The sequence below is a fragment of the Drosophila tropicalis genome, unplaced genomic scaffold (assembly GCF_018151085.1).
Source record: "Drosophila tropicalis isolate 14030-0801.00 unplaced genomic scaffold, ASM1815108v1 contig_573, whole genome shotgun sequence".
In the NCBI taxonomy this organism is placed as follows: Eukaryota; Metazoa; Arthropoda; class Insecta; order Diptera; family Drosophilidae; genus Drosophila; species Drosophila tropicalis.
In genome coordinates, this window is record NW_027173049.1 from 1,818,805 (window position 1) to 1,845,026 (window position 26,222).

Genomic DNA, 26,222 nt, shown 5'->3' on the forward strand with positions numbered 1-26,222 from the left:
GTTCGATGGTGTTTGTCAACGAATGTTGGCAATACATTATCGTAAAATTTGCTGAGGAATGTTGCAATAGTTTTTCGCAAGTCCGAGCAATTTGCGCGTGAATTATTCCAAATGTTGCCTAACAAATGATTCCACAACGACTTTAATTGGCACAAACAAGGAAGTATTTGGCACTCTCTCTGCTCCTCGAGGTGCTCTTTGTGCTGAGAGCGGGTGGCGGAACGGCGGGGTGGGGGGGGAGGAGGCTGACTCACATTTTACATGGCTGGACTGGATGCGTGTGTACGTGATGTGGACAAAGGGATTGTGTGGTGGACTTTGGCAGGCAAATGAGAGGCCATAAAATCATATTCCAACGAATGTCACACTTGAGTTCTCGGTGGGTGCAGTTCAGAGCACATCTACGACTCTATTATCGAGTTGGCTTTCGGGTTGGTGGGGGATAACATCGCGTGAAGCTTTTGCAGGCTTCCATTTAATTTCCATGGCCAATGGCTTGTTGCATTTGCTTAACCAATTGTTCAGACCTGGCCAAGAGGTATGGAGAATGGGAATACGTTCAGGCAAGCGACAAGCTCTCTAGTCTGGGTTGGGGTTGCTGTTGTTGTTGTAGTTGTTGTTGCTGTCGTCTCCATGTAAGTAATTCCTGGAAGTTAATTTCATTAAGAGCAACTTGCAATGCGCGGCGTATTTATTAGCCACACGATATATTGTATGGGTATGGGTATGGGCTTTGGCTTTGTTTTCAAGGAATCTGCCGGCTGCTGCTGCTGCTGCTGACTTGGCTCTTGTCCATGCATTTGCGGAATTCATCATCATCGGCGACAGGCGGCTAGAGCATTTCCCCTGAGTTGATGTTGCTGCAGCTTTTTGCAATTTTCATAACTTATTGCTGCTGCAAGTGGCATGCAAGTGAGACAGCCGGATCCGGTTTAGTTTTACTTGGCACTTGTTCCAACTAAATATGGTGAAAATTTCCTTAGGAAAACACAAAGGCGGCCAAGTGCGATTTCCAGTTAATAAAATTAAACTGCAGCCACTCCCCCTAACCCCTCCGCCCATGGCATTCCCCCCTCGGATCTAAGTTCCACTTGTAAAATTCTTATTAATTGTTCTCGCAAAAAAAAAAAAAAAAACAAAGTTTACCACATTTCAACTCCACCTGCTCCGCACCCTCCTCCTCCTCCTCCTCGTTTGGTCATTGGCCATGCCGACAAGTGTTGTACACGCATTCCAAATACTTTTCTATCATTAGCTCGGGATTCTGTCTGGCTCTCTGGCTGGTAAACACCTGCTTGGAATACTTTGGGTTAGTTAGTTGTTTTTTTTTTTTTTTTTTTTTTTATTCGAACCTAGCTCACACTCATCTTAACAATACTCGAAAATGCTTACATTCACAATAAATTCATCATAAACAGGGCCTAATAACAATCTGGCACAGGGAACTTCTACTGAACAGAATTGTTTACAGAACTCAAAAAAAAAATCATTTACATGCAAGATGACAACATAAATTATAAATTGTTTTCAATATCAATACGTAATTGTTCTCAATATTTCAAGGGATTCCTCAGGAACGTTTATAACTTAAGTATAAATGATGTTTTCAGTAAAATAAATTATATACGCCAATCAGAATTAGAACGACAACCAAAATGAATATCTTTGACCTCAAGCCGTATTTCTGATCCAAACTATTTATCCAGTTGGAGAAGGCCACGGATACGCTAGTGCCCTCGGGACGTAGGGAGCGACGTGCTCGAGGTTCGTAGCCAACATTAGATGATGAAGTTCCAGCCACAGTGCGTCTGGAATAGGGGCTGCTGCGGTCGCCAAGTTTCTCCGCTCTCAAACGAGCCAAATTTTTAGCGAATGTGCTCTCGTACTGAGATTCCTCCTCATCCTCATTATCATCACTCAATTGGTTCGGGTACAAGTGGGCAGCTGGTGAATGGCGATAGCTTGTTGTGACAGAGCTAGGATTAGTCTTGGCACTCCCATAGCCATGGGCTGACGAACTGGTGTAGCTGCTGTAGCGACCGCCTTGGGTATTCAGATAATCATAAGTGCTGCTGCCGCCGGCTCCAATAACAGACTGAGAAGTGACTGGAGCGAGAGCTGGAGCTCGACTCTGAACAGGTGCAGGAGCTGCTACTGGAACTCGACTCGGCACTGGCACTGGCACTGGTTCGTATTGCCGTGGACGTGGTGGTTCCACAGTCTGGCTACTGCTGATGTACTCATGGGTTTTGGTTGTTGTCGTCGACAATTTAGTCTTTTGGCTACGCTGAAACTCTTGTTCAGCCTTGGCGGCTGCTCTCAGCATTTCCTCGTCCTCCTCGTCATCGGACTCTAGCACAATTAGAGAGTTCACCTCCAAAGTTTTTTCGTGCTGAACATTCCGCGTCTCCTGTTGTGATTCCTCCACTATGGTCTCTGGCTTTTTGGACACATCTCGGTTGTCTATTGTAGGAGGTGCCGTGTTGGTGTTGGATTTGCGGCGCGTCTGTATAGGAACAAGTGAAGCCGGTTGTTTGGGTTTCTCCTCTGCCATGCGGTTGGGACGTTCTGTCTCTTTGGCTTCCTTAGTAGGCGTGGCCACTGCCAAGGTGCGGCGTGCTTTGGGTGCAGTTACTGGGGCAACTGAACTGGACGATGGCTGCAATGTGTCACGCCGGTTGGAGGATTTCTTTGGACTTGCTGCAGCTGATGATGGCGATCCAGGAGCCACGCCACTTAAAGACGCGCGCAAACGCTTGACTAAAACTTTTCGGCTGCTGTCCGTCACAGGAATGTTGGGTAAGCCCTGGGAAACCATCTTGGCTCTTAATTCGGCATTGGACAGAATATCCAGATCGTCCATGTCGGCCATAATTCAAATGCTGTGTATTTAAATTCCTTTAATTAACACTTGGAAATATTTCGTTGAAAATTGAAATTTGGCGTCACTTTTAAACTAGAGATGGAGAAAACATCGATTTTTTTCAATGTATCGATGTTTTACATTTTCGAAAAAAAAAAAATCGACTTTGAACAACGACTATCGATGTTTTCTATGTGCCCTTTTTTAAGTTTGGACAACTGAATGAGGTGATTTAGAATAACTTCTGTGTGGTATTATCATTTAGAGACAACGTTGGGAGGCATTAAAAGTTTTAATAGATTGCTAGACTCTGTTTGATATCATTTATGTAAGAATTGAAATTTGAACCGAATGCGGAAAGTACTGAACTAGGACCGTATTATTTTCTCACTATTTACCAATGATAAATAATAATTTTAGCATTAATTGAAAAAAAAAAACGGTAAGTCTATGTTTTACATAAAAACATCGAAATAATCGAAAGTAGTAAACTTCGATGTTATATTTTCTGGCAGCATTCAGATGCTCCAGCAGATAAACATTCTGGCAACGATCTAAGACAAAGAATTGTCTTCTTAACAACACTGACACAGTTGTTAGTTAGTCAACACTAAAATCGCGAACAGCAGAAGTAAATAATTATCAACAAATGATTTATTTTATTGCAAATATTGAATATAGAATTTAACTGGGAAAAACAACTTTTGCCGGTGGCAACTTGTTAGCCAAAAAAGTTTGTAAATAACCCGTCAGATTAACAATAATGGACATCTCCAAAGCACCCAATCCACGAAAGCTGGAACTCTGTCGTACATATTTTCGAAGTAAGTCAGCCATGTCCAAACAAAAACGTATGAGCATTGTAATCCCTTCTTTAATTTTTTATGTCTTTTTATAGCTGGTTTTGCTTTTTTGCCTTTTATTTGGGCCATAAATGTGTGCTGGTTCTTCGAGGAGGCCTTTCGTAAACCAGCTTACCCCCGAACAGAGCCAAATTAAACGATGTAAGAAAGTTACAAAGCGCAGCTAAATAGTTTAAATAATAAGCAAATCATATACATATATTTGCAGATGTCATATACTCCGCACTGGGCACTTTGCTGTGGCTCATAGCACTCATCGGTTGGATTATTGTCTTCCAGACAAATCGTGCAGCATGGGGAGCCACAGCGGACTATATCAGCTTCATCATTCCAATGGGCAGTGCATAGGTTAAGACTCATCGATAGGCAAAGCTAAGGACATTCAAACATTTTATACTAACTCATGATGTTAAAGTGAAACTATTTAAATACATGTATTTAGAAAGACTAAAACTTTTCTTTGTTTCATAAATCTTTATTTGTAGAGGACCCGTTATCCGAGTGGGGGGAGCCGGAAAACTTATTTTATTGATAGAAAAACAACCAAAATATATCATTTTGAAATGCTAACAGGATGTTTTTGAAGGATAAGTCGGAAGTAAGAAATTCTGGATCGTGCCAATCCCCCACATAATGAAAACTAGTCCTAAAGAACCAATAAAATATGGACACGCAATGGGTTTTTTTTTTTTTTGTAATTACATTTCTGTTTTATTCACATCTAAAGCTGATTTTGTTTTATAATTTGTTGGTTTTGTTTTTTATGTATACTTTAAATATGTGTACTATATTTTCATGATTTCTCAATTTCTTAGCCACTAATTTTGTATTTGTTTTTGCTTTTGTTTGTTGTTCTTTGTTTTTAATTGTATTTCGTTCATAATATGTTATAATTTGTTATTAATGTGTTTGTTTGATTTCATATAATTTCCTTTGTTCTGATTAGATACAATTTCATTGTTTTAGAATGCCATTAAATTGAGGGGGTTCGTCTGTGTCTGTCTGTCTGTGTATGTGTGTGTGTGATTCTAAAATACAATACATGTTTAATTTTTTAAAAAGTCTGCTTGTACCAATCCTATATAAGTCAAAGACCTCGCGTATCCTTTTCGAACTGATCATTACGGTGATTTAATATATATATATATAAGTATATGATCGTGCACTGATTGTTGCTATCCGCCGTACTGTTCGATCGCATCATACACATACAAAATTTGTTTGTTTGTTGCTACACATTGAAGACGTAATTGATTATATTTGAAATTTGTCAAATTTTATGTAGGAGCAAGTAGTAGCAGGTTTAACTACTACTAACTACATCATATGCATTAATCAATCCATTGCACTCAATCAATCAAGCAATCGATTAATAAATAAGAACTTCAACTAATTTACAATACAAAAAGAGAGTCAATTGCAATTTATATTTACAGTCAATACTTTGTTTTTGCTTTATTTCATTTATATATATATATATATATATACGAGTTTATATATATATATATATACGTAAGTGTATAATTCTAAAGAATTTTGGGTGGTGTGGGAGGATTCTTAACTTCACTTGGAAAGTGGCGAGTTGGGATTGGGAGTGGGGATTCTTAGGGCTAGGAAAAACATTAAGTGCCAGTAAATCACGCGTGTAGTCTATTTGAAGCGGCTAGTTAACTACACTCTACACACATCCACATTCACAAAGATAAATTGTATCATATACACGTAATATATATATCATCATATCATATATATATATCGCATACTCATATATGTATGTATATATTATAAATATTTAGAGTACAATATGATGCTTAGAAACATTTGTTTGTTTGTTGTTGTTGTTGTTTTTGCTTTTGCTTGTATTGTTTGTGTGTTTAAATTTAAGAATCCATTAAGAACTTACAACTTATTGTTGAAAAACTACCAAATACGAATAGTACACACATAGTTACAAATATGTATAGGTATATATGTATATATATATATAAATGTTTGCATATATATACACATATGTATATATATATGTATGTTTAGAGATTTATATATGTCTATATATATATAAGTGTTTATTAGAATGATGAATGGGCAGCGCGCCCATTTGTCTTTTAGATGCAAATCTTCGCGCAGCTCCATTCGCAACACAGATCAGGATACTAATGAATACAAATACACGCACACATTTACGACAACGCACTCTAAATGCTAAGTAATATCTACTTGTAAGTGTAAGTATATATATATATTTATATATAGTTTATCATTTAATCTGTTAATAAATCATTAACCAATATTCAGATTATTCATATTTTGCCATTTACAAAGAAATCGAGTTTTGTTTTTGTTTGTTTGTTTGTTTGTTCATGTTCGATTCACGCCTCTCTCGTATGATATATTATAGGTATGTATAAATATAGGTAATCTATATATCATCTTTATATGTATAATGTTTTATGTATGTATATAGTTATTTTAGGTTTTGTTGTGTTTTTTTATGTGGTAATAGTTGTAATAATAATAATAATAATAATAATTTAAAATCTAATTGTTTTCCTTTGTTTTTTTCCTTTTTGTTTATAGTTAACACGTTAAACGAAACATACAAAAAATACTTATACATATAAATAGTCGATTCTCGATTCGGATCATTTTCGGTTAACTCCTTTATTACATCATCATCTCATCATAATTATAATCATTATCATCGTCGTCGTCTTCGCCATATTTTGATTCACTTGAGACACGCAAAGCAAGAGAGAGAGGGAGGGAAGTGGATAACAATTAAAAAATAGATCTTCTAGTTGTTTTTCACATTGTAGGCCTTCTTCTCGTTGCTGCCATTCAGTGGTTCTCATTTTGACGGTCCCGGCGGAAATGGATTTATCACAGCTACAGCAGCCGCCTGCTGGCTAGCCAAAACGGCCGCTGCAATGGAAACGGAAACAAACAAGTGGGTTGGGTTAGCCAGTTGCATCAGTTGGTAGCAAGCACTAATTACCTCCATAGGGTGCCGGATACATGGGATAACCGAGTCCCACGTGGGTATGGTGATGTGTGTGCACATGTCGCTGAGGCGGCGGACTTCGGGAGTCGGCGGCACCGGCACCTTGAACCCCGCCAGCCGCTCCATTGCCAGCGCCCACGCCGCCGACACCGCCAACTCCTCCGGGCACGCCCGATCCATTGCCGGATGGCCCGCCGCCTGGTGCGCCTGGCCCACCACTACTTGATAATGGTTGCTTGTGCGCGTCCAGCGCTGGTACTGTCGTCACACCATGGGGCTTCTGGCCGGCCAGATCGGGTTTGTTACTGGCGCCACCCGAGCCCAATCCTCCTGGCGGTGGCTGTAGATTCAGCGGTCCTCCGCCTGCAGACCCAGGATTTGAACCGCTCTGATTTGGTCCATTACCGCCGCCAATGAGTACGTTTGGACCGGACCCGGGGCCACTATTAGTTGGCCCGCTGCCTGGTCCACCGCCTCCTGGCTGTGGTGGTCCTAAGCTGGGACTGCTGACGCTCACCTTGACGGGGCCGCTGCCGCTGGTGGGCGACTTGAGAGCTCGCTCACTAAGCTCGTGGATTTTGTGCGTGGTATAGTATTGGCTGGCCGCATGATGCAGTGCATCCAGCGCCTTGGTGCCCGTATTTCGGGACAGATCTTCGGGGGCATGATACCGTGGAATAGGCAGATGGTAGGGCGGAGCGTTGTACGGTCCTGCGGCCGACATTAAAACATTCCGATACATAGGATGGTTTGGATCAAAACCGAATGGGGCGGGCGAAATATACGAGGGATGCAAAAAGTATTGGGACGTGGGTGGTGGAGGCGGTCCCTGCGTTTCCATAGTGGGTTTCTGTCCCTCCTGTTTCACCTTTAGCTGTTGCTCCTCTTCGTTGGAGTTTTGCTTTTGCTTGGGCGAATCCTTCGTCAAATTGGTGGCCTTATTACTTCCTGGACCCGACTGATTCTGCTGCTGTTGTGACTGCTTTAGCTTCTGTTGCTGCTGCTGTTGTTGTTGCTGCTGTTGTTGTTGTTGCTGCTGTTGCTGCTGCTGTTGTTGTTGCTGTTGCTGATGTTGTTGCTGAAGATGCTGGTGATGTTGCTGCAGTACTTGCTGCTGCTGCTGGGCAATGGAAAGTTGTTGCTGCTGCTGTGCTTGCTGCTGAGCCTGTTGCTGGGCCTGTTGCTGCTGCGACTGCTGGTCGTCCTTGTGCAACATGCCCGGATGTGGCTGCAATCCGCCACCAGGCCCACTTGCCGCACTAGCAGCAGCAGCTGCTGCCTGATTTTGACGACGATGCTGATCCGAAAACATGTAGTATCTAGAACACAAAACGAAATCAAAACGAAAATTATAAGTATCAATTAAAATTATTAAAAAGAAAAAATAAATGTCCTTAACCGTCTTACTTAAAACAAAGTAAGTAGGATGTTAAGGATATCCCATCTCATTTAGGAAATTCTGTTAGTGACTCGTTTTGTGTTAAAAATGACCACTAAAGATAGAAATATCGCGATATAGTTTCAGGTTCTGTCGTCCGACAGACTTACCTTCTTAGCTCCTCCTCGCGTGCCGCCGCCAGACTCATTGGATGCCTCTGATAAATGCTGGGATAAGCTCCCAATGCCTGTAAATCTTTCGGATGCAGAGCATGAGGTTGTTGGGGTTGAGGTGGCGGCCCCTGTGGCTGCTGTTGCTGAGATTGCACAGACGGCGGCTGATGCTGCTGGCCAGGATTCGAGTTGTGCTCTTGCTTAATCTCCTGTTTAACCATCGGTTCTTGCTTAATAAGTTTATTGGCCAAAAGCTAAAAGTACATAATTCTATAAACAATAGGAACTGAGAGGAGATATAATGCGGACACTTACTTGCTGCTGCGGCGGCATGTGTTTGGGATTCTCATGCGGACTGGGACTCTCCTTTAGACGCTCTTCCTTGATACTAACTCCAGCTAGTTGTTGTTGTTGCGCTTGTGAGCTAGGTGGCATTCCCGGATGACTACCCAATTTGGCCGCCTCTTCGGAAGCAACTATGGAAACGGGACCGAAATTGGGATCTACATTGTACGGATAGCTAGACGAAATAAAACTGAAAATAATCCGAAAGAGGTTAGTTTAAGTAATTATTTTTAAAGATTCCACTTTGACCTACTTGAATGGATAGAAGTGCGGTATTCCCTTTCCTGGACCTGGACCAGCCAAGCCGGCTGCTCCAAGTGCCGATAGGCCTCCCAATCCGGGTGGCAGAGATCCAGGCGGAGGACCGGCCACTGCACTGAGATTCACAGGTGGTGGTTGACTACCCGCCTGGGATGTTTGCGGCGGTGGTGGTGCTCCTCCTACTGAGCTGCTTTCCTTGCCATTGTTATCCGGCTGTCCAGGCTGCTGCTGCTGGTGTGCGCCCACCTGTTGTCCGGGAGATGGTTTGGTCATCAGATCCAGAGGCGGATCCTTGTTCTTGTTGCTATAGTCTGCCAGATGGGCTGCAACTGTCTGTTGATTAGGAGGTGGCCCAAGTAAGTGTTGTGGCTGGGATTGGCTATTTGGTGGAGGAGCTCCAGGCTGCAATTGTTGTTGTTGCTGCTGCTGCTGTTGTTGTTGTTGTTGCTGCTGCTGTACCTGGGCCAGACTGGGCGGGAGACCTGGCGGCTTTCCAGAATCGGGAACCAAATACTGCTGCGGCTGCTGTTGGGGTGGAGGAGGTGCTTGGGGCTGGGCTGCCGGATAGAATTGATACATTCCATAGCCACCCAGACCAGGCATTTGGGATGTGGGCGCTTGCGGCACCACACCAACCACCTCTGGCGGTTTCTTGACTAACAGGTCGATGTGCTTGTTTGTCTTGTCCAGCAGATCTTGTTCGGCCACCGGAGTCGAATCGTCCGATATATCACTATAAGCCGGACTCTGCACATCCTCGCGAGAAACTCGACCATCAAAATCACCTGGACCAGGTGACTTGCGATTCTTCTTCTGCTTGCTGGCGGCTGCAACAGATGCCACCGCTCCGAATCCAGGCGAAGTCTTAATGCCAGCCTGCTGCTGGGTATAGCCCGTTGATGCTTCTGGTCGAGGCGGAGACTGTTGTGTCTGTGGATTTATCGCCGGTCCCGATTGCTGTGCCTGCTGCGGTGCCTGTGGATGCAACGAACCAGGATCTGGCTGTCCAAATCTCAAGACGCCCGCTTTTACTGTAGATTAATGCAAGGAAGGAGGGAGAAAAGGTTATTTAAACAGTGGAATGAATAACTAGACATGATTAACTTACAGGCTCCCTGTTGTATTAATGCCTGCTGCTGTTGGTCCGAGAGCAGTCCACCCATCAACTGCTGCTGATGTTGAGACAGAGCTTGGCCAGAAATGCCAGCGGTGATGCTTCCACCTGCTATCGGTTGATTGCCTGCAGGCGTAAGCATTTGCGGTGCCTGTGGTTGGGTTTGACATGTTGGGGGCGGAACACCTGGTGCCGTTGGAGTGACTGTTCCTACTGTTGATGGTGTGACAGCCAATGGAAGATTAGGTAAAACTGGGGGGACAACTTCCGCGGCTACTGGTGCAGTAACTCCTCCTGTTGTGGTAGTCGGCGTTCCTGGCGGAGAAGCTGTTGTTGATGGTCCTGCTGTACTTGGAATTGCTGAACTAGCTGTTGTCTCTGTCGTAGACGAAGACACAGCAGTTGGCGCTGTGGTTGTGACTGTCGCTGATGCCGATACCGTTCCATTAGTCACCGCTGAGCTGATGGCGGTGGGTGTTGCTGAGGTGGGCGTGGCCGCTGGTGTTGCCGCACCCGCCGCCGATGTTCCGGACGCCGCCACTGGCACTGCAGTTGCCGCTGATCCGGGAGAGGGCGGCGTTGCTGGCTCCTCAGGTGCTTGCATTGAATCCTCATCCATGGACGAGGCGCCGCCGCCTGCACCATGGGCATGCGACTGATGATAGCGCAGACCGTTAGCATGCTTGTATTTCTTGCTACAGTCCTGCTCGGGACATTCGAGCAATACCGGAGAGATCGCGCAGGGCGAGGCAGTCTTACATTTCTTTGTGTTGATTTGCACATTGAGTCCAGTGACCGGATTGAGCAGGCTCTGCGGCTGTGTGGCCAGGCCACCGCCGCTGGCCGATATGGGAATTCCACTGGCATTCACCATATTAACGCCCCCCACTCCACCGGCACCGCCTGCTCCATCCCCAGCATCACCATTAAGTGGCGAAGGTGCCTCATCTTTCGATTTACGCTTCTCAGGCCGCGGCGGCAGAAAAGCAGTGGGTGATGTACTGGGCGTGGCACCATTACCACCACCGCCATTGCCACCGCCAGACGACGAGCCGCTGTTAATGTTATTATTCGCCGCCGCATTCCCAGAGGCACTACGCGTCGCTCCACGTCCCTTTGTAGCGCCATTGCGTAGTTTTGAATGCACCTGAGCATGGGAGAAGTAAATCTAGATAGGACAAATTAAACATCAGTTAAAAGTAATCGCCAACCGAAATTAGAGAATACATACCGAGCTTCTGGTTTCGGTGAAATTGCTCAGATCGGGCGTTAAGCCCGCACTGCGTCCGCGCTTACCGCGTCCCTTCGGAGTTCGAGAATCTAATTCTTCAGTTGGTGAATCACAGAATCTGCAAAAGGAAGGAAACAAAAATGAATATCATTTGTTATCGGAATATTCCTACTAATAATAATCTTTAAGCTGTGCTGGTAAGAGGATAAAAAAATTTCGATTGCATTTTTTGATAAAAATAAAAATGTACCCCAAGCCAAAAGGGTGGTCAATTGGAGAAGGATTTCGATCGGAACAAAAGATGAAAACAAAATTAAAAACTTATAAATTCAAAGGCATCTCTTTATTAATGATCTTCTGAAATTCAACTAAACTATTCTAAAAGGGACGGAAGGGGGAAACCACCAACTCACCTTGGAGGAGCCCAATCGTGTCGGGTGCAATCGAGCAAGGTGCCCACGTAGGTTTTGCCACGCCACGTCACATTCACGACGAGAACACCGCCCTCAGTCTCGTGCCAAACGATGCCCTCAAGGGTGACCGACGTGCCCGGCTCACAGGGACCCAGGCAGTCGGGCTCGGTAATGGTGCCCACCGAGGTGCCAATGCAGATGTCGACCATTTCCTTGTTACTGGCAGCGGATCCAGCGACACCAGATGAACCATTGCCTTGCTCATGCTTTACCCGTTTGGCTGGCGGGGATTTAGTCTCCTCATCGCCAGCTGAACCAGCTGGCACTGAGATTGTGTGGTGCATGGTGGCTGAGATCATGCCGGGAGCCATAAGCTTGGCCTGGGCCGCGGCAGCTGCCTTGTTGTCCGCAGAGCCGGAGCTGTTTCCACCGCTGCTGCCCCCGGAACTGCTCTGGCTGGAGTTGCTGCCTTGGCCACCACCACCGGAGTAGCTGTTGGAAGCGGCTGCCGCCGCCAATTGAGCAGCAATGTGTGAGGAGATTTTAATGGAGGACTCCTTGCCCGGCGGCCCGGGAGCATTAGGTCCAGAGCTGCCAGCTCCACTGCTACCAGATTGTGAGTTGGAGGAGTTAACGGAGGAAGAGGCCCCACCACCAGCTGTGGCTGCCAATAGAGAGGCGGAGACCACAGCTGCCGGTGAGCCAGCCGAGGGTGTGAACACTCCCGGAGGCACCGCCGACATGGAGGCGGAGGAGGAGGAGTTTCCCACATTGGAGCCACTGCCCCCGCTGGAATTGGAAGTGGACATGTGAATGGCGCGTCGTATGCAAGCGTGATGGGAGCAAGGTGATCCCACTTCCCCACTGCAAGAGCAGGCCGATCCAACAGAAGCGCCGGACGAAGAGTTTTTCTCCGGCGTATCCTTTTCACCGGCTGCCGAGGCAGCCGCTGCGGATTTGTCCACGGACATGCGATTGGAATGTGCGTTCTTATCCTTTGTCTTCTCTCGTCTATGGCCAGAACTGCCACGTTTGGTGCCCTGGGGTGTGGACTGTGTGCTGCTAGAGGAGTTGCTTGTGGAACCGCTGCCATGGCCAGTACTATTCTGACCACTGCCTCCGCCGCCGCCACCACTCGAAGAGGATGATGAGGAACCTGATCCACTGCTAGAACAAGCATTATTCAGATGTTTTTTACTGCTGCTCCCACTGCTGGATGAACCTGAGTTGCCACCACTCCCACTATTGTTGCTGTTAGATGAATTGCCGCTGCTAGCGCTGCTTGAGGAATTACTGGATGCGAGGGAAGACGCTTGATTAGAGCCACCACTCGAAGAATTGTTGCCGGCGCCGCCTCCGCCATCCTCATTCGAAGCGGACCCGGATACGGACGAACCCGATGAGTTGCCGCCGCTCAGTGCACCGTTCTGCTGCTGATCGGTGGCCTTCACTATCTCGTGTTTGGCCTCGGAACTCTTGGTGCCCGGCTTGGTGCGTTTGATCTTCATTTTTAAACCTTTGTCGAGCGTAGCCTGATGATCAATGGACATTTTTGCGCTCGATTTTCCACTGGAGGAGCTGGAGCTGCTGTTGCTGCTACTGCCGCCTTGTGCACTCTGGCCACCGACTTGACCACCAATGCCTCCGCTGCCCGCTGTGCTATTGTTGTTGTTGCTGTTACTATTGGTGGTAGAGTTGCCACTGCCACCGGCTGATCCAGATCCAGACCCACCAGATGCTCCGCTGCTGCTGTTGTTATTGTTATTGCTGCTGCTGCTATTGGTGTTTGTGTTGCCGCCCGTTTGCGAGGACATGCCGCCAGCGGAGAATTTCGAGGCGGCCTGCTGCTGACCTGGCCCACTTGATGTCCCTGTTGCGGTTGCCGATGAGGAGGAGACCAGATTACCTCCCTTGGAGAAACCAGCGAATGTCGATAACGACAAAGTGCTAGCTTTGGAGGAGGACGACGAGGAGGAGCTGCTTCCACCGCCGCCGCCGCTCTGGACGTGATTGTTATTGCTCACAGAACTTGGACTATTCAATTGGGCTACTAAAGCGGATTTAAAGCCTTTGGAGTTGCTGTTACTGTGATGATGATGGTGGTGATGGTGCTTGCCGGACGATGACGATGACGACGACGACGACGAGGAAGACGACGACGATGAGGAGGAAGATCCTTTAGCCACCAGGTTGCTTGAGCTACTGGCAGATGCTGCCCCAGTCGCTCCTGCAGATAATGATGAAGGTGATGGTGTTGTGGATGCTGTCGTTGCTGCAACACCTGAATGGGAGGTGGGTATGGGTTGGCGTGTAAATTTAATTGTGGTTGGCGATGTAGCCGACAAGTTGCTATGCAATTGAGTCTTGTGCGTCTTGTGTGTCCCTGAGGCGGATGTGGATGATGCACTGTTCTTGCCTGCTGATGCTGATGACTGCTGATGTTTAGCATTTATCGAGGTAGCTTGGTTGCCACCACCCGAACCCGATCCCGTACCCGTAACCGAATGCGCTGCTGATTTTTCAATATCCGCGTCTAGATCGTCCAACAACTCTGGTATTCCGCCAATGTTCCACTCGTCCTCGTATTCAAAATTTGTGTCCTTCGATTCGCTTGAATTGGAGCTACTCGATGAGGATGATAATGATGAAGAGGAATGCGAATTTGATGCTCCTGTTCCAGCTCCTTTGCTGCTTAATTCTACAAAAAAAATGCAACAATAAAATATTAGAATGTAGTTTGCATTTTCTTCTCAATTTCTAAATTTTTTTCTCCCATTTTACTTACTTGCATTCGTATGTTTCCTGATTGAGTTGTTGTTGTTGTTGCTTTGCTGATTATTCGCTACCTTCACTTTGTTATTATAATTCAACGTTTGATTCGTTGTTGTTATTGCTGCTGCTGCCGTTGCCGTCGCTGTGGTTGTTGTTGTTGCTGCTGATGCTGTTGTTGTTGTTGCGTTCGCTGCACTTATATTAGCTAACAATTTATTATTCTTAATATTGCTTTCCGTTGCTGCTACGTTGCTGCTATTCAGGGCCACCTTGAAAAGAAGAAACAAATAGAATTAAATTAAAATTTAAATGGAAAGCAATTCGAGACCTCTGCTCACTGTGCCAACAGCAGTAAGTGTAAGTGGATAAGGGGTGTTGCGGTGATAAATTCTCTTCTACCACTGTACTCTATTTGTCTTAATACCTTCTCTAGCTTCCTTTCCATTCCATATTACGCATTTTAAATTATTTTAATGTATTTTATGTAATTTTGGGAATAGTTAATAATGTTTAAAATTATTTTTTTTTGCGCGAGCCTTTCATTTTCTTTTTCGGCGTCCTTTTTTCATTCCCGTTTGGTGGCAGAGCGGCAACGCAGATGAGACTGAACTAGGAAAAAAAATAACCGAAACACACACACACCAACACAAACATACAGACAGGGCAAATGAAAAAGAGTCCCAAAAGCAACCACCGAAAACGGAACACAAACACATGCACACATACGCACAACTGAGAGCGGGAACGGCAAAGAGAGAGGAGAGCAAGGCAATTAATACAGTAAGCACACGATAGCATGAATACACTAATAACGGTTACACGTATTACTTTTAAGCCTATGAAACGAATATTGATATTATTTCAAACAATAACAAGATAAAACGAAGTTGAACGAATTTCATCTATTCATATGTATATATTTTAAGAACTTAGAACGATTTGTGAAGAATTGGAATAATGATCGTGTGTACCTGCAACTGTGAATATTACTGCGTTTATCATATCGAATGGTCCCTGTGTAAATCTATCCATAACCACTTCAAAATATCAAGTGTTGGTAAACGCTTGCATGACTCAACCTCGCTTCTACCGCTCGTAAATAATCAAGAAAGACAACTTTAAGTGATTGTGATTGCATATGCCGCCCCGTTAACTCAATAAATCAGACTTCACTACAAAACAAATTTAAGCTACTGCCGCTCAATAAACCAACAACAAATCTATACACACAACTACATATGTGCATCTGTATGTACATTTTTTATTTAATTTTTGTTTTTTTGTTTCTAGTTTAGTTGTTGTGTTTCATTATCGGTCTACATTTCTGTCCCGCTGTTCTTATCGCTCCAACAACGGCACTGCAAACTGTTCGAGTGGCCACTTAAAAAAGCAAAAAACGACCCAAAATAAAAAATATAAAATAGAAAAAAAAAAAAAAGATGACAATAAAATAATTAGGCTCTTATCATGGGATGGGCTGGTCCGCCCGCCAGTTTTCTATGGGATATGGTGGGGTGGAGTGAAATAAAAGTTTGTGGGAACTTCTTACCTTATTCGGGTGGTGGCTAGTGTTCGCCTCGTTACGTCTCATTGACTCCATGCAGACGCAAACGATTGGGCGGCCGAACTGCGCGGGCGGCCCAAAGTACTACCGATGGTGGTGCCTCCTAGGAACGACGACGTGCAGCCAGCTATAGTGATTGTTTTTCTTGATATTGTTGTATCGATGCTCCAAATGTGGTTGTTGTTCTTCTTAGTGGTAATTGGAACTTGTAATGGGCTGGAGCTTTGCCGTCTTGTCGAATTTTCCAAACAACGGCCACAGTACAAAGAGACACAGGGCCTCGGCCCTCGGGCCAAACTGTTCATTTTCAAAACTGCAAAAAGAAAACAAAAATAGTCAAGAAATTAAATATTTGCTAAATTAATAAAGCAATTTAGTTTAAAAACTATTTATATTTAGTCGTTGTTTGCAATGTGTTTCCCCCCCGGTTCAAGTATTTTTGCGACTGATTAGCTTTATCTCCCTAATGGGTGGGTTTAACTATAATCCGGAAAGGAGGAGGTAAAGGCAAGAGCTCTGATTTACTAGTATGTACATATGTAATCAGACGAAGGAAATGCCAGAAGCAAGCACCACCTTAATGACTTGGTAATTAAAACACTTTGCCACAATTGCCTGATAACGTCTTTTTTTCTAACCAAAGACTACTACTTGTGAGTAGTGCTCTAAATATGATTTAGCCAACAACAACAATCATATACAAACATACATACAATCAAACAAACACACATACAAACATACATACGTACATGTGCGTGCTCAAGCACAGTAGCGATTTCGATTTCAAGATAAGATAACACACACAGACACACAACTAACTCAACACCACAGCCACAAATAAGGCGTCTATTAGAGCACACAGTGAGCGATACAAGTATTCGTCACAGGGTTATTTTGCTAGGAAATAAAAAAACGGATTTACTATTTAGTAGTCCTTAAAACAAATATGGTACATATATCGTATGTGTGATTAAACAGCGTTCATGGAGATAATTTAAAGCTGATAAGCTATGGAAATAAAATGAAATTTTTTGCAGTTTATAAAGACTTTATTTCACACATAAAAGCCCAGAAAAAATTAATCCTTTGTTAATTTTATATCAGTTGCAGTTTTTATCCTTGTAACAAAAAATGTATTACATATTTTTTGTTTACTAATGTATTCGATTTTGCTGGGTATTGAAAAATAACAAGTGCACCATTCTTTAAAGCCAACTACTAATGAGGTAGAATTACATATTGAGACTAAATCCAATTCAAAGTCTTGAAAGTTTATTCTTAATTTGTGTCACAATTTTAAGTGTAGAACGTTCAAATAAGTTTAAGGTTATCATACAGCCAGCACTTCATTGCATTCGCTCATTTACACATTTCTTGGATTAAACGAAAATTAAACTTTAGGGGTACTTTTCTTTTGGACTGTTACTTAAACTGATGTCATGTCGACCGGCAAACTGCGTACACATAGATCCCCCCACCGCCCATTTGATTGCTTCAATATAAATGACCAAGTAGAAGAAGTTAGCAAAAGCAGGCTTAAGTCTGTTTTAGTTAAATATTCTCTCTGAAGCCGAAAGACCACACATAAGCCGATTTGTCATAGACATTAAAATGCCATACATATGGAGGTAAATGTTTTCAAATGAATTTTTAACGTATGTAAAGCGTAGAATTTGTTGAATGATTGATAGATCAGACGCGCTTGATTAAGAATTAGTTCTGCCTTTATTACTTCCCATTCGATTTTCGTTCATTCTTTATTCGTTGTTAATTAAGTGACACCAACATGGAAAAAATGCGTGGGCTCTGCTCGATCGATAGTGGAATTGAATTAATTGAGTTGTTTCAACATTTGTTTCATAAATTGCTGCAGCAATTGATATATGCATATGTATGTAGGTTCAACCAAATTCATTGATGTCGATTTCTTATCTCTCAGCACGCTTTGTGGGTGGCAAAAAACGTGTGGCAAGTGGCAGTAAAAGACCAAAGAGAGCGATAGAACAACAAAAAGGCCGAATAAAACACACCATAACTTACACAATTCAATAAATTACTAATAGCCGAATATGCTGGCCTGGCTCTTAATGAACATTCCAAAAAGTTTTGGTTACTTGGGCAACTTCATAATGTGGATACCCTTTTCAGGTCTCCAAACATTCGCATAATACACTTTTAATAAACCTTTTACTAAATGTATTATAACATTTTTGGTAAGGGTATAAAAAGGTAAAAGAATGAAGAGAGCAGGTAAAAACGATAAGGTAAACTGCACAGGGAGTTTCATGGAGATGGAGGAAAGGTACACAGAAGTAAAGACAGCGCCGGTCATCGTTCTGATGCCATGTTTTAAATTGGGTTTGCGGCAATCTTGTGCATTTTGATAGCGATACGATTGAGAGTCGTTTGGTTAGCGCTCCCTCTGCAACCGCAACTTGTTATGACCACCGTCCCATTCTTGGGTCCAAAGCACTGTCCGCACGTACTAAAACATTATGCAGCAGCAGCAGCACGAACCCAAGGAGAAGATTGGGCGGCAAAGTTAAAGATTTATGACAACATCGCTTCGCTTCGTCGTCATCCGCATCTTTGTTGTACAAGATCGGAGCGCGTCCCTTCCCATCGCCTCTACTCTTGGCCGCTAAATGAACGCCTCTGGGGAGTTGCAAGTAAGCTTTTATTACTGTGTCGGTCGATCGGACTCCAGCGCCGTTGGTCCAGTAAGTGGTACAAGTGTTGCTGCTTGTGGTCGGGCTAATAATTCTCCCTTGCTCTTATTTCGTTTTGATTCGCTTCGAAGCGCGATAATTTGATTTTAATACCCTTGTTGAGGGTATTTCCAAATTGATCAGATCTCTGGTACGCAAACCGAACCTGGCGGAAACGAATTACTATAAGGTCTTCGATTCTCCCATAACGACGACTTTGATGGAAACAGCAAGGAAAACGAACAATTGCCTCTTTTATTTCTTGGGGAAGTTTTCTCAACTGTCTAATTCTAGTTTAATTTCTTGTTCCCCGGTTTTCTAGGGTATTCAATGTTCGGTGCATTAAAAATATCTCCTTAAAGGGAGTTCTTTTTCTTAAACCTTTTGCGTTGGCGTTGGCTGGGCTCACACGCCTGCCAGCAGCCTTTAATTAAATTAAGTGCAGAGCTAAAGTTGTGGGGGAAAACTCAAGTGCCGATCTTGAAGGGAACACTATAGAATAAATTGAGAAGAAACAACAGCCAATTGCTATGACTGACGTAGGCACAAACACATCATTTTACAATTGCTTTTTTCAATGTGGATCACTGGGAAATGTCAAGTGTTTTTTCTTCCCCCTCCGTCTGTTGATAGATAATTCACTGAAGCTATCAGCTGAGTGTTGTTTCTGAATTGTTGCATGTAAAAAGTTTGCCTTCTCATTACACTGAGCGTGCCATTATCTCATTAAACGTGAGTCGCGATGGTATCTGCGATCCCCTTGTTAGCACTGTATTGATTATGAATCAGAACATTATAATTGGAACGACAAATGATTCGGGTTATATTTTGCGCTATATAAGATCACATATTCACATTTTGGCCCGTGAAGTGATATTAAAATGCTTTCAAATTCGTGTTCTTTGTTAGTTGGACTATGGGTGGTGATCCTTTTGCTTGGTAACTGCTCGGGAAAGGTATGTAAGGTATCCTTATGGATAAACTATGAATTTGTTTTAAACATTTGGAATAATTTTCTAGCGCAACTGGGAATACGAGCTGGTTTCCCCTAACCCCGTATTCCTCAGACGAGGCCCAACTGAATGCGTCAGGGCGAGTGGAGCGTATAAAAAGGGGCGAGTTTGGTTTGACAATCGGAATCGACCTTAACTATGTTATGGACGAAACAACCATGGTATCATTGATGGACAATCTAAATAGTATCTATCATCCTATCTTGACTTATCTCTTTCCCTCTCTCTTTAGATTGAAGCGACTGCTGAGCGCAGTAATACTGGAGATGAAAGTGACTATAAACCAATACCCTGGACTATACCATTGCAGACACATCCGGAATTCATGAAGGAATATTACAATGATATGGTCATGGTGAATCTCGGTCCGTGTTCCAATTTACCAGCTTATGAGGACGACTATACACCGCCATTTCCCCAGGGTAACTACCTCATGGAGAAATGTGTGCCCAACGGTGATGGATTTCCGGAAATCGCACCTGAAGGATTTTACAAAATTCAAATCAAATTCACAGGACCGGTTGAATGGGGATTCGTATGTATTGTGAAGGTCACAACAAAAGTGTTGTAAAACCAATATTAAGTGCGGAAAAAAATTAATATCAGATATACCAATCAAATAAAATATTGTTAAATAGTTTGTAGATTGAATAAAGCAGCCGCTAAGAATCAAAGCAATTTTAAGTTAAGCTGTTAAGTTAATTAACAATTTAATCCAATAATTGGTAGCCCTATCGGCTAACGGCTTTATCGTTATCACTCAATTTACTTCGATTGGGAATTGATTTTGAAAAAAAAGGTTACGGGATAATAAATTCGACCTCAGTGTTTATACCAGATTGGAAAATTAAGTATTGGTTTCATGTAGCTACGTTTTTGGTTTCGTTTTATGTTATCATTTTTTTTCTCTTTCAATAACATCAACATTACAGTTCCCTTAGAAATACTTTATAGGATATCTCAATAAATTCTTCCAACAGACACAGATTACACGTTTAGTCACGCATTTGTGATCATGTTTTGATCTAGTTTTCCTTTTTAATTCTAGGGCTTTAGGCTCATTCAATAAGTTGGCTCATTAAGATACTAAATACAACTGATATTAAAGCATGAAAGTTAGTGGCTTTAAACGATGAACTAATCTGTTTGTGTTTTCGGACATGAAGACAAGGAAATGAATTTAAGAGTTGTATAAATTCCCAACTGGTTCTAGTCTTGGACTAGTGGTATGGCATTAGAATTCTGGTTAGCGAGGAGAGAACAGATAATAATAATGCTCAAAACTACCTTTTGCCTTCTCATTTAAAGGAATATTACTTAAACCTATTGTAAATAGGTAAAACAACATTAAAGAAATAGTTTGCTTAGATATATTGAAATGTGGGTAAGTTACTTTAGTTAGTATTTAGTACCCCGACTATGAATGACGGTTCTTAATGAATGCAACCTTTTTTCGCAGATTTTATGTAATTGGGTTTACTTAATTGGTGCCACTGATTAAGTAAATTCTAGACTAATTAACGTTAATCCACTTTGTTGATCTTCACGTGGTATTTCCGTTTGTTAATTATTCAATATTTCTCGAATTTGAATAATGCAATTTAACAAGATTAACTGATTTATTCTACATTGAAAATGTTATATAATGAAACATTTTTTACAAGATTTTCATTTTGATTTAACTCTTACGTGACTAATTAAAAGAAAAACTTTATTTATAAAGGAAAAACTGCTAAATCCAAATGTATTCATACCTAATATTTTCATTGTCATGTTGTCGGTTTTCGGTTTCCTAACCATAACGTGGCTAATATTAGCGGCATTCCCATTTGCCACAAGCAAAGTAAGTAGAAGGTTAAACTCTAAAATATACAGTCTCGATCATAAACAATCATCTCCCATACATAGCGTCAGTGGGAGTATGAACTCTTGTCAATTGATACTTTTACCTCGGATGAGAGTAAATTAAAAATTGATTTTCGAGTTGTTCGCATGGGACGTGGAGAGTTTGGCTTTTCAGGAGAAATTGCATTTAATTATGATGCGGACGAAACTACCATGGTAAGGATGTTCCCTCTATGAACACATTTCGAAACCTTCTAATTCGTTGCCACTTGAGACAGGTAGAGGGGAAAGGTTATCGAAGCACGACAGGCGGTGAAAGTGATTACAAAGTTCTTCCCTTTGATGTACCCGAGCAACCGTATACCGAGTTTCTTGATAAACACTACAAGAATCTGATTATTAACAACCTAGCGGAGTGCTCAAACCTGCCACAATACGAAGGCGACTTCGTTCCGCCTTGGCCCAAGGACACATATATATTTGACAAATGTATCCCAAAAGCGGACGGATATCCCGATTTCGCTTTAGAAGGGTATTACAAGATGGTTTTCAAAGTTACCGGACCCGTTAATTGGGGTTTTACGGCAATTGCAAGAATTATAACCAAAAGAATATAAATTTGTAAATGAAATTCAATAAAGTTTAATGGAAAATGCAATCAGCTGTTGTAATTCCTTCGATAATTTATCTCAAATTGTTTTAGCCCTGTGTTTAAACTTTTTATTGTTCGACTCAACATCTGAAACAATTTTCCCAGTGCAAAAACTTAATTTGTTCTATAGACAGTGCCTTCACCATGACAAACTCTTTCTTACTTCGCTGATCTAACCAATTTTATTGTATTATGTAAGTTGAGAAAGAAATCTTCACATTTTTGTTTAAATTTTAGACTTTTTTTGAGTTTCATTTCAAAAAAATGTACATATATCTAATCTCGAACTTTGCCTTAATGGAACTGTTTCCTGTTATTTTCCTTGTTTTATTAACAATAAACTACTTAAAATCCTATTTTTAATTATTAACCATTTGCGTTTTATAGAGCGATATGTGAAATAATCATTTGTAGAGTCATAACGCACTATATCGGAAATTACATTTTAACATGTGATTACGAAACAACTTATTAGAGCCACGTGTTAATGTTGTATTAATAGCATGTGGAACAATTAACATGAGATTAAAAAGAATAATAATTTTTTAGGTTAGCTAAGCAATTAGATGAGGCTATATAAAAGCTATAAGCGTTCGAATTTTCGAGTCAATGGTTAACGAAATGGGCTCAAGTCCGCTAATCCTGTGGTTTCTAATTTCATTTCTTTACACTTGCACCGGAAAGGTAAGTTATGGTCCTTGTGGTAAATAAGTAATGAAAACCGATTAACCTATGCAGCGAATGTGGGACTATGAGCCTATATCTATTGAGCCTTTCACTTCGGATGAAAGTCTACTGAAAATCGATGCACGCATAGATCGAATCAAGCGAGGCGAGTTCGCCATTTCGTCTACAATCGTATGGGACTATGACGCAGATGAGTCGACCATGGTGGGTATAGCCTTAGCCTGTGTAACACTACGATATACTCTCCTCTGATGCATCTTCAATAGGTGGAGGCCACTGGTTACCACAGCAGTTCAGGTGATGAGAAAGATTACAAGCTATTGCCATGGACGATACCCAAGCAACCCTTTTTTGAGTATCTAAACACATACTACCAGGATGTGGTTCTTAAGAATGTTGGCGATTGCTCAAATCTTCCGAGATTCGAGGGTAAATTTCAGCCACCCTGGCCCAGGAACACATATGTTTTGGACAAATGCGTTTCCCAAGGTGAAGGTCTGCCCCAAGTAGCCCCATCCGGATTTTATAAGATTATCTTTGTAACAAGTGGCCAAGTCAGATGGGGCTTTAATATTGTTGTAAAAGTTTTTGCAAAGTCCTTTTGAATGTCCATTAAAGTCTCAAATAAATACAATATATATATTTATTGTCAACCAAAACATGCAGGAACCTGACATTAAAGCCCATGTGTTCATCACCTTGGCTAAGTCGAGTCTTTCTTTTGGGCCGAAATCACGGAACATTTTAGAAAAATTAGCAATAAGTTCTAGAGACATTTGGTCCGTAAAAATCGTAAGTTCTAAGAACTTTGTACTCTAATTCACTAAAAAAGAATGTTTTAAAATCTGTACTTGAAAAACGTATAGATTCGAGGGATTAAGATATTTTTGATTAGTTACACTAATAAAACTCGGTAATTGCCAGTAATCTTTATATAATAAATAAAATTCGAATGTACATGTATTTGAAGTAATCTGCTAGTTATCTTTAAAAATAGATTCAATTTAACTATGCATATGTAGTGATATTCATTTGAATAACAATAAACTTATCTTTCATATTTACAATTCGCTAAAAACATGCCCAATATGGGATTTAGAATGTATTAAATTCTTTAATCGAGTAATTCAATAAAATTCAGATACAATTGTGTAGATTCATTTGATTAATTTTAATTTTATTGCATGTTGTTACACAAGTATATCGTGTCGGGGGTCAACTATAAATACCTTTGTCAGGAAATACGTTAATCCCATTTAGTAAAATGGTGTCCCAATTGACAATATTGCTGCTGAGTCTACTGCTAAGATTGTATATTTGTGAGGCCGGGGTAAGTCGAAAAAAGGAACCCTTTCGAACGAGTACGAGTAATTCCTCATTTATCTCATCTGTGTAATGAAGCGTAATTGGGATTCTCAGCCGATTTCGGTTAGCAGCAACAGTACAGATGAAAACCTTCTGAAAATGGATCTGCACCTTGAGCGCAAGGGTCGAGGTGAATTTGGCTTTACAGGCACAGTTTATTGGAATTTTGATGTCGACGAGAAGACCATGGTGAGAGATTGGCCATGGAAAGACTAAAACCTGCAGTTAATGCCAAAGGTTGCGCTTTTTCTTTGATGCAGGTAGAGATGCTCATTTACCGCAGCACAACAGGCAGCGAGAGCGATTACAAGTTGACTCCCTGGTCCATACCGAAGCAGAATTTTGTAGAGTATCTGGACACCTTTTACAAGGACATTATTCTTAAGAACTTCAAGGATTGCTCGGACCTGCCTGACTTCGGGGATAAATACGTGCCTCCTTTTCCGCAAAAGAACTACACCATTAATGCTTGCACTGTTCAGGGTGATGGCTTACCGGACGTTGTACCCGAAGGCTTCTATAAAATGGTGGCACAAGTTGAAAATCCCATGATGGTATATATATCAGTTGTTTTGAAAGTAACGACAAAATATTATTGAACTTTGTAGTTTGCTGTTAATAAATATGTACATATATTTCAAATACTATGCCCTGTAATAAATGGGCGTTTCCGTGTTGAGTTTCCTTACTCACTGTAAAGGAGGTTAAACACGAATTTTGAAATAAATAGCCAGGTAGAAATCGGTTAAGTGGCAACAGCTGACGCACGTTCCGTCCTTCCGCCGATACCCTGAGACACCTCGTCCCCTCGTCTTTGTGCCGCCTCAACGAGTAGCTCGAGTGTGAAATTGGCAAGACATGTTTGAAATTGTTGTGGTAAAAAAGTGTTAACTGTCCAAATGCCATGGCTAGTGCAGGAACAGCAACGGCAAGAGCGAGGGGGCAAGTGAGTGGTGAAGAGGGTCCACTAAGGAGGCGGCGGCAGCCGCAACAACATGCTCGCAAAAAAAAAAAAAGAAATGGGAGAAAAAAAGTGGCCAAAAAGAGTGTCGCCGTACAAATGCAATTCGAGTTGCATTTCAAGGGAAAAGTCTGCACACAGTTGTTGGCTAATTTATTGCAAATTGTTCAAGCAACAAAAAAGGAGACCCACTAGAGGGGCGGGGGACTGCGATGGTGTGGCGAGCTGTCAACCGATGACAGGGGCATACCGCTGTCTCCAGCTGCAATTTCAGCTCGAGCCGTGCTGTGCCACGTTTTTGCTTACACAAGGCTGAGCCCAAATAGCCACTTTACACCCGACCACATTTTCGGTTCACTCTAATGTGCCGATATACGAGGGCAGTTCGAATAATTCACAAGTGGTCTAAATGAAGTAAAAACCACAATATCACGCAATGAAATCAAAGTTCTTTTATATGTTGAACCGTCAAAAACTGGTTCGATAAGCATATAACCCCCAAAGAGGACAAAAGCGGATCGTGTGATCGTGAATTAACAACTTAGTAAGTTTCTTTATTAACTGAGGGTACTCAATCACTTAATCAGAGCTTAAAAGTTTTTCTTCTTGTCGGAATTTTCGTTTTTCTTTGTAAGCTAAATAGTTATTAGACCGCCCTCGTACATACATACATACATACACACTTATGCATATACGTAAGCAGGTAATTTGCATTTGTATCTCCACACCATCGAGAGCTCTTTGACAATATCAAATTGTTATCTGACATAAAATAATTACAACATTTTAATGCAGACAAAATTGTTGCCGCCGTTTTTAGCTGCTGTCGCCTGCCTGGTTTTTGCCTCAGAGCCAAAGTCTACTCCGCCGTTGCCAATTTGAGTGCCAATAAAAGTGCGTGTGCGCGCGAAAACAGTGTGAAATAAAGACAAAGAGACCATGCGGAGAAGTAGGGGGCGGAAAAAAGAGGGACCAAGCCACATTATCGTTGTGTTGCCATGGATAGTTGTCGC

At 42.2% G+C, this 26,222-nt stretch overlaps 6 protein-coding genes and 1 long non-coding RNA gene across 13 annotated transcripts in view; 5 read left to right on the top strand and 2 right to left on the bottom strand.

The window, feature by feature from the left end:
• Positions 1-1,335: 1,335 nt before the first annotated feature.
• Positions 1,336-2,966, bottom strand: Ote (Otefin). The gene has a single exon (XM_068287710.1). It carries the CDS (start codon positions 2,870-2,872, stop codon positions 1,607-1,609), a length of 1,266 nt encoding a protein of 421 aa, XP_068143811.1. The 5' UTR covers positions 2,873-2,966; the 3' UTR covers positions 1,336-1,606.
• A 466-nt stretch (positions 2,967-3,432) lies between these two features.
• Positions 3,433-4,179, top strand: pen-2 (presenilin enhancer). Its single transcript, XM_068288102.1, is given in 4 exon segments — positions 3,433-3,687; positions 3,762-3,841; positions 3,843-3,867; positions 3,935-4,179. Coding segments are annotated over 4 exon segments (306 nt in total). The 5' UTR covers positions 3,433-3,626; the 3' UTR covers positions 4,075-4,179.
• A 964-nt stretch (positions 4,180-5,143) lies between these two features.
• Positions 5,144-26,222, bottom strand: part of sbb (scribbler) — an 89,385-nt gene continuing 68,306 nt past the window's right edge. For 2 of the 5 annotated variants that reach the window (XM_068288098.1, XM_068288097.1), the window contains exons 3-12: positions 15,964-16,291; positions 14,428-14,683; positions 11,643-14,340; positions 11,230-11,347; positions 9,993-11,166; positions 8,877-9,915; positions 8,594-8,813; positions 8,276-8,532; positions 6,722-8,046; positions 5,144-6,648 (exon numbers count right to left, since the gene is read on the bottom strand). In XM_068288098.1, coding sequence (XP_068144199.1) covers positions 6,575-6,648; positions 6,722-8,046; positions 8,276-8,532; positions 8,594-8,813; positions 8,877-9,915; positions 9,993-11,166; positions 11,230-11,347; positions 11,643-14,340; positions 14,428-14,683; positions 15,964-16,014 — 7,212 coding nt within the window. In that variant the 5' untranslated portion in view covers positions 16,015-16,291 and the 3' untranslated portion in view covers positions 5,144-6,574. Of the gene's footprint in view, positions 6,649-6,721; positions 8,047-8,275; positions 8,533-8,593; positions 8,814-8,876; positions 9,916-9,992; positions 11,167-11,229; positions 11,348-11,638; positions 14,341-14,427; positions 14,684-14,838; positions 15,010-15,963; positions 16,292-26,222 lie in introns of those variants that run through there. The other 3 variants (XM_068288099.1, XM_068288100.1, XM_068288101.1) reach the window with 3 other exon arrangements.
• On the top strand, positions 14,449-20,377 carry LOC137575516 (uncharacterized). Of its 3 annotated transcripts, XR_011032176.1 has the most exons (6): positions 14,702-14,765; positions 15,000-15,194; positions 15,341-15,662; positions 19,596-19,642; positions 19,707-19,860; positions 19,932-20,377. It is a non-coding gene; the product is annotated as an uncharacterized lncRNA (long non-coding RNA). The 3 variants fall into 3 exon arrangements; XR_011032175.1 differs by having other exon boundaries at positions 14,449-15,194; XR_011032174.1 differs by lacking the exons at positions 14,702-14,765; positions 15,000-15,194; positions 15,341-15,662 and having other exon boundaries at positions 19,484-19,642.
• On the top strand, positions 21,465-22,174 carry LOC137575585 (uncharacterized). Its single transcript, XM_068288190.1, has 3 exons — positions 21,465-21,542; positions 21,608-21,760; positions 21,823-22,174. Exons 1-3 carry the CDS (start codon positions 21,471-21,473, stop codon positions 22,159-22,161), a joined length of 564 nt encoding a protein of 187 aa, XP_068144291.1. The 5' UTR covers positions 21,465-21,470; the 3' UTR covers positions 22,162-22,174.
• Positions 22,819-23,515, top strand: LOC137575498 (uncharacterized). The gene is made up of 3 exons (XM_068288077.1): positions 22,819-22,880; positions 22,935-23,087; positions 23,150-23,515. Exons 2-3 carry the CDS (start codon positions 22,938-22,940, stop codon positions 23,486-23,488), a joined length of 489 nt encoding a protein of 162 aa, XP_068144178.1. The 5' UTR covers positions 22,819-22,880; positions 22,935-22,937; the 3' UTR covers positions 23,489-23,515.
• On the top strand, positions 24,148-24,883 carry LOC137575482 (uncharacterized). Its single transcript, XM_068288062.1, has 3 exons — positions 24,148-24,213; positions 24,285-24,437; positions 24,509-24,883. The coding sequence occupies exons 1-3, from the start codon at positions 24,148-24,150 to the stop codon at positions 24,845-24,847; spliced, it is 558 nt and encodes a 185-aa protein (XP_068144163.1). The 3' UTR covers positions 24,848-24,883.

What these genes read in the sequence shown, in the direction of transcription:
- Ote (XM_068287710.1), bottom strand. Translation starts at nt 2,872, where the DNA reads ATGGCCGACATGGACGATCTGGATATTCTGTCCAATGCCGAATTAAGA.
- LOC137575585 (XM_068288190.1), top strand. Translation starts at nt 21,471, where the DNA reads ATGTTGTCGGTTTTCGGTTTCCTAACCATAACGTGGCTAATATTAGCG. An exon ending in TCCCATTTGCCACAAGCAAA is followed by an intron (nt 21,543 to 21,607) that starts GTAAGTAGAAGG and finishes TCCCATACATAG; the next exon opens with CGTCAGTGGGAGTATGAACT. An exon ending in ATGCGGACGAAACTACCATG is followed by an intron (nt 21,761 to 21,822) that starts GTAAGGATGTTC and finishes CACTTGAGACAG; the next exon opens with GTAGAGGGGAAAGGTTATCG.
- LOC137575498 (XM_068288077.1), top strand. Translation starts at nt 22,938, where the DNA reads ATGTGGGACTATGAGCCTATATCTATTGAGCCTTTCACTTCGGATGAA. An exon ending in ACGCAGATGAGTCGACCATG is followed by an intron (nt 23,088 to 23,149) that starts GTGGGTATAGCC and finishes CATCTTCAATAG; the next exon opens with GTGGAGGCCACTGGTTACCA.
- LOC137575482 (XM_068288062.1), top strand. Translation starts at nt 24,148, where the DNA reads ATGGTGTCCCAATTGACAATATTGCTGCTGAGTCTACTGCTAAGATTG. An exon ending in TGTATATTTGTGAGGCCGGG is followed by an intron (nt 24,214 to 24,284) that starts GTAAGTCGAAAA and finishes TGTGTAATGAAG; the next exon opens with CGTAATTGGGATTCTCAGCC. An exon ending in ATGTCGACGAGAAGACCATG is followed by an intron (nt 24,438 to 24,508) that starts GTGAGAGATTGG and finishes TCTTTGATGCAG; the next exon opens with GTAGAGATGCTCATTTACCG.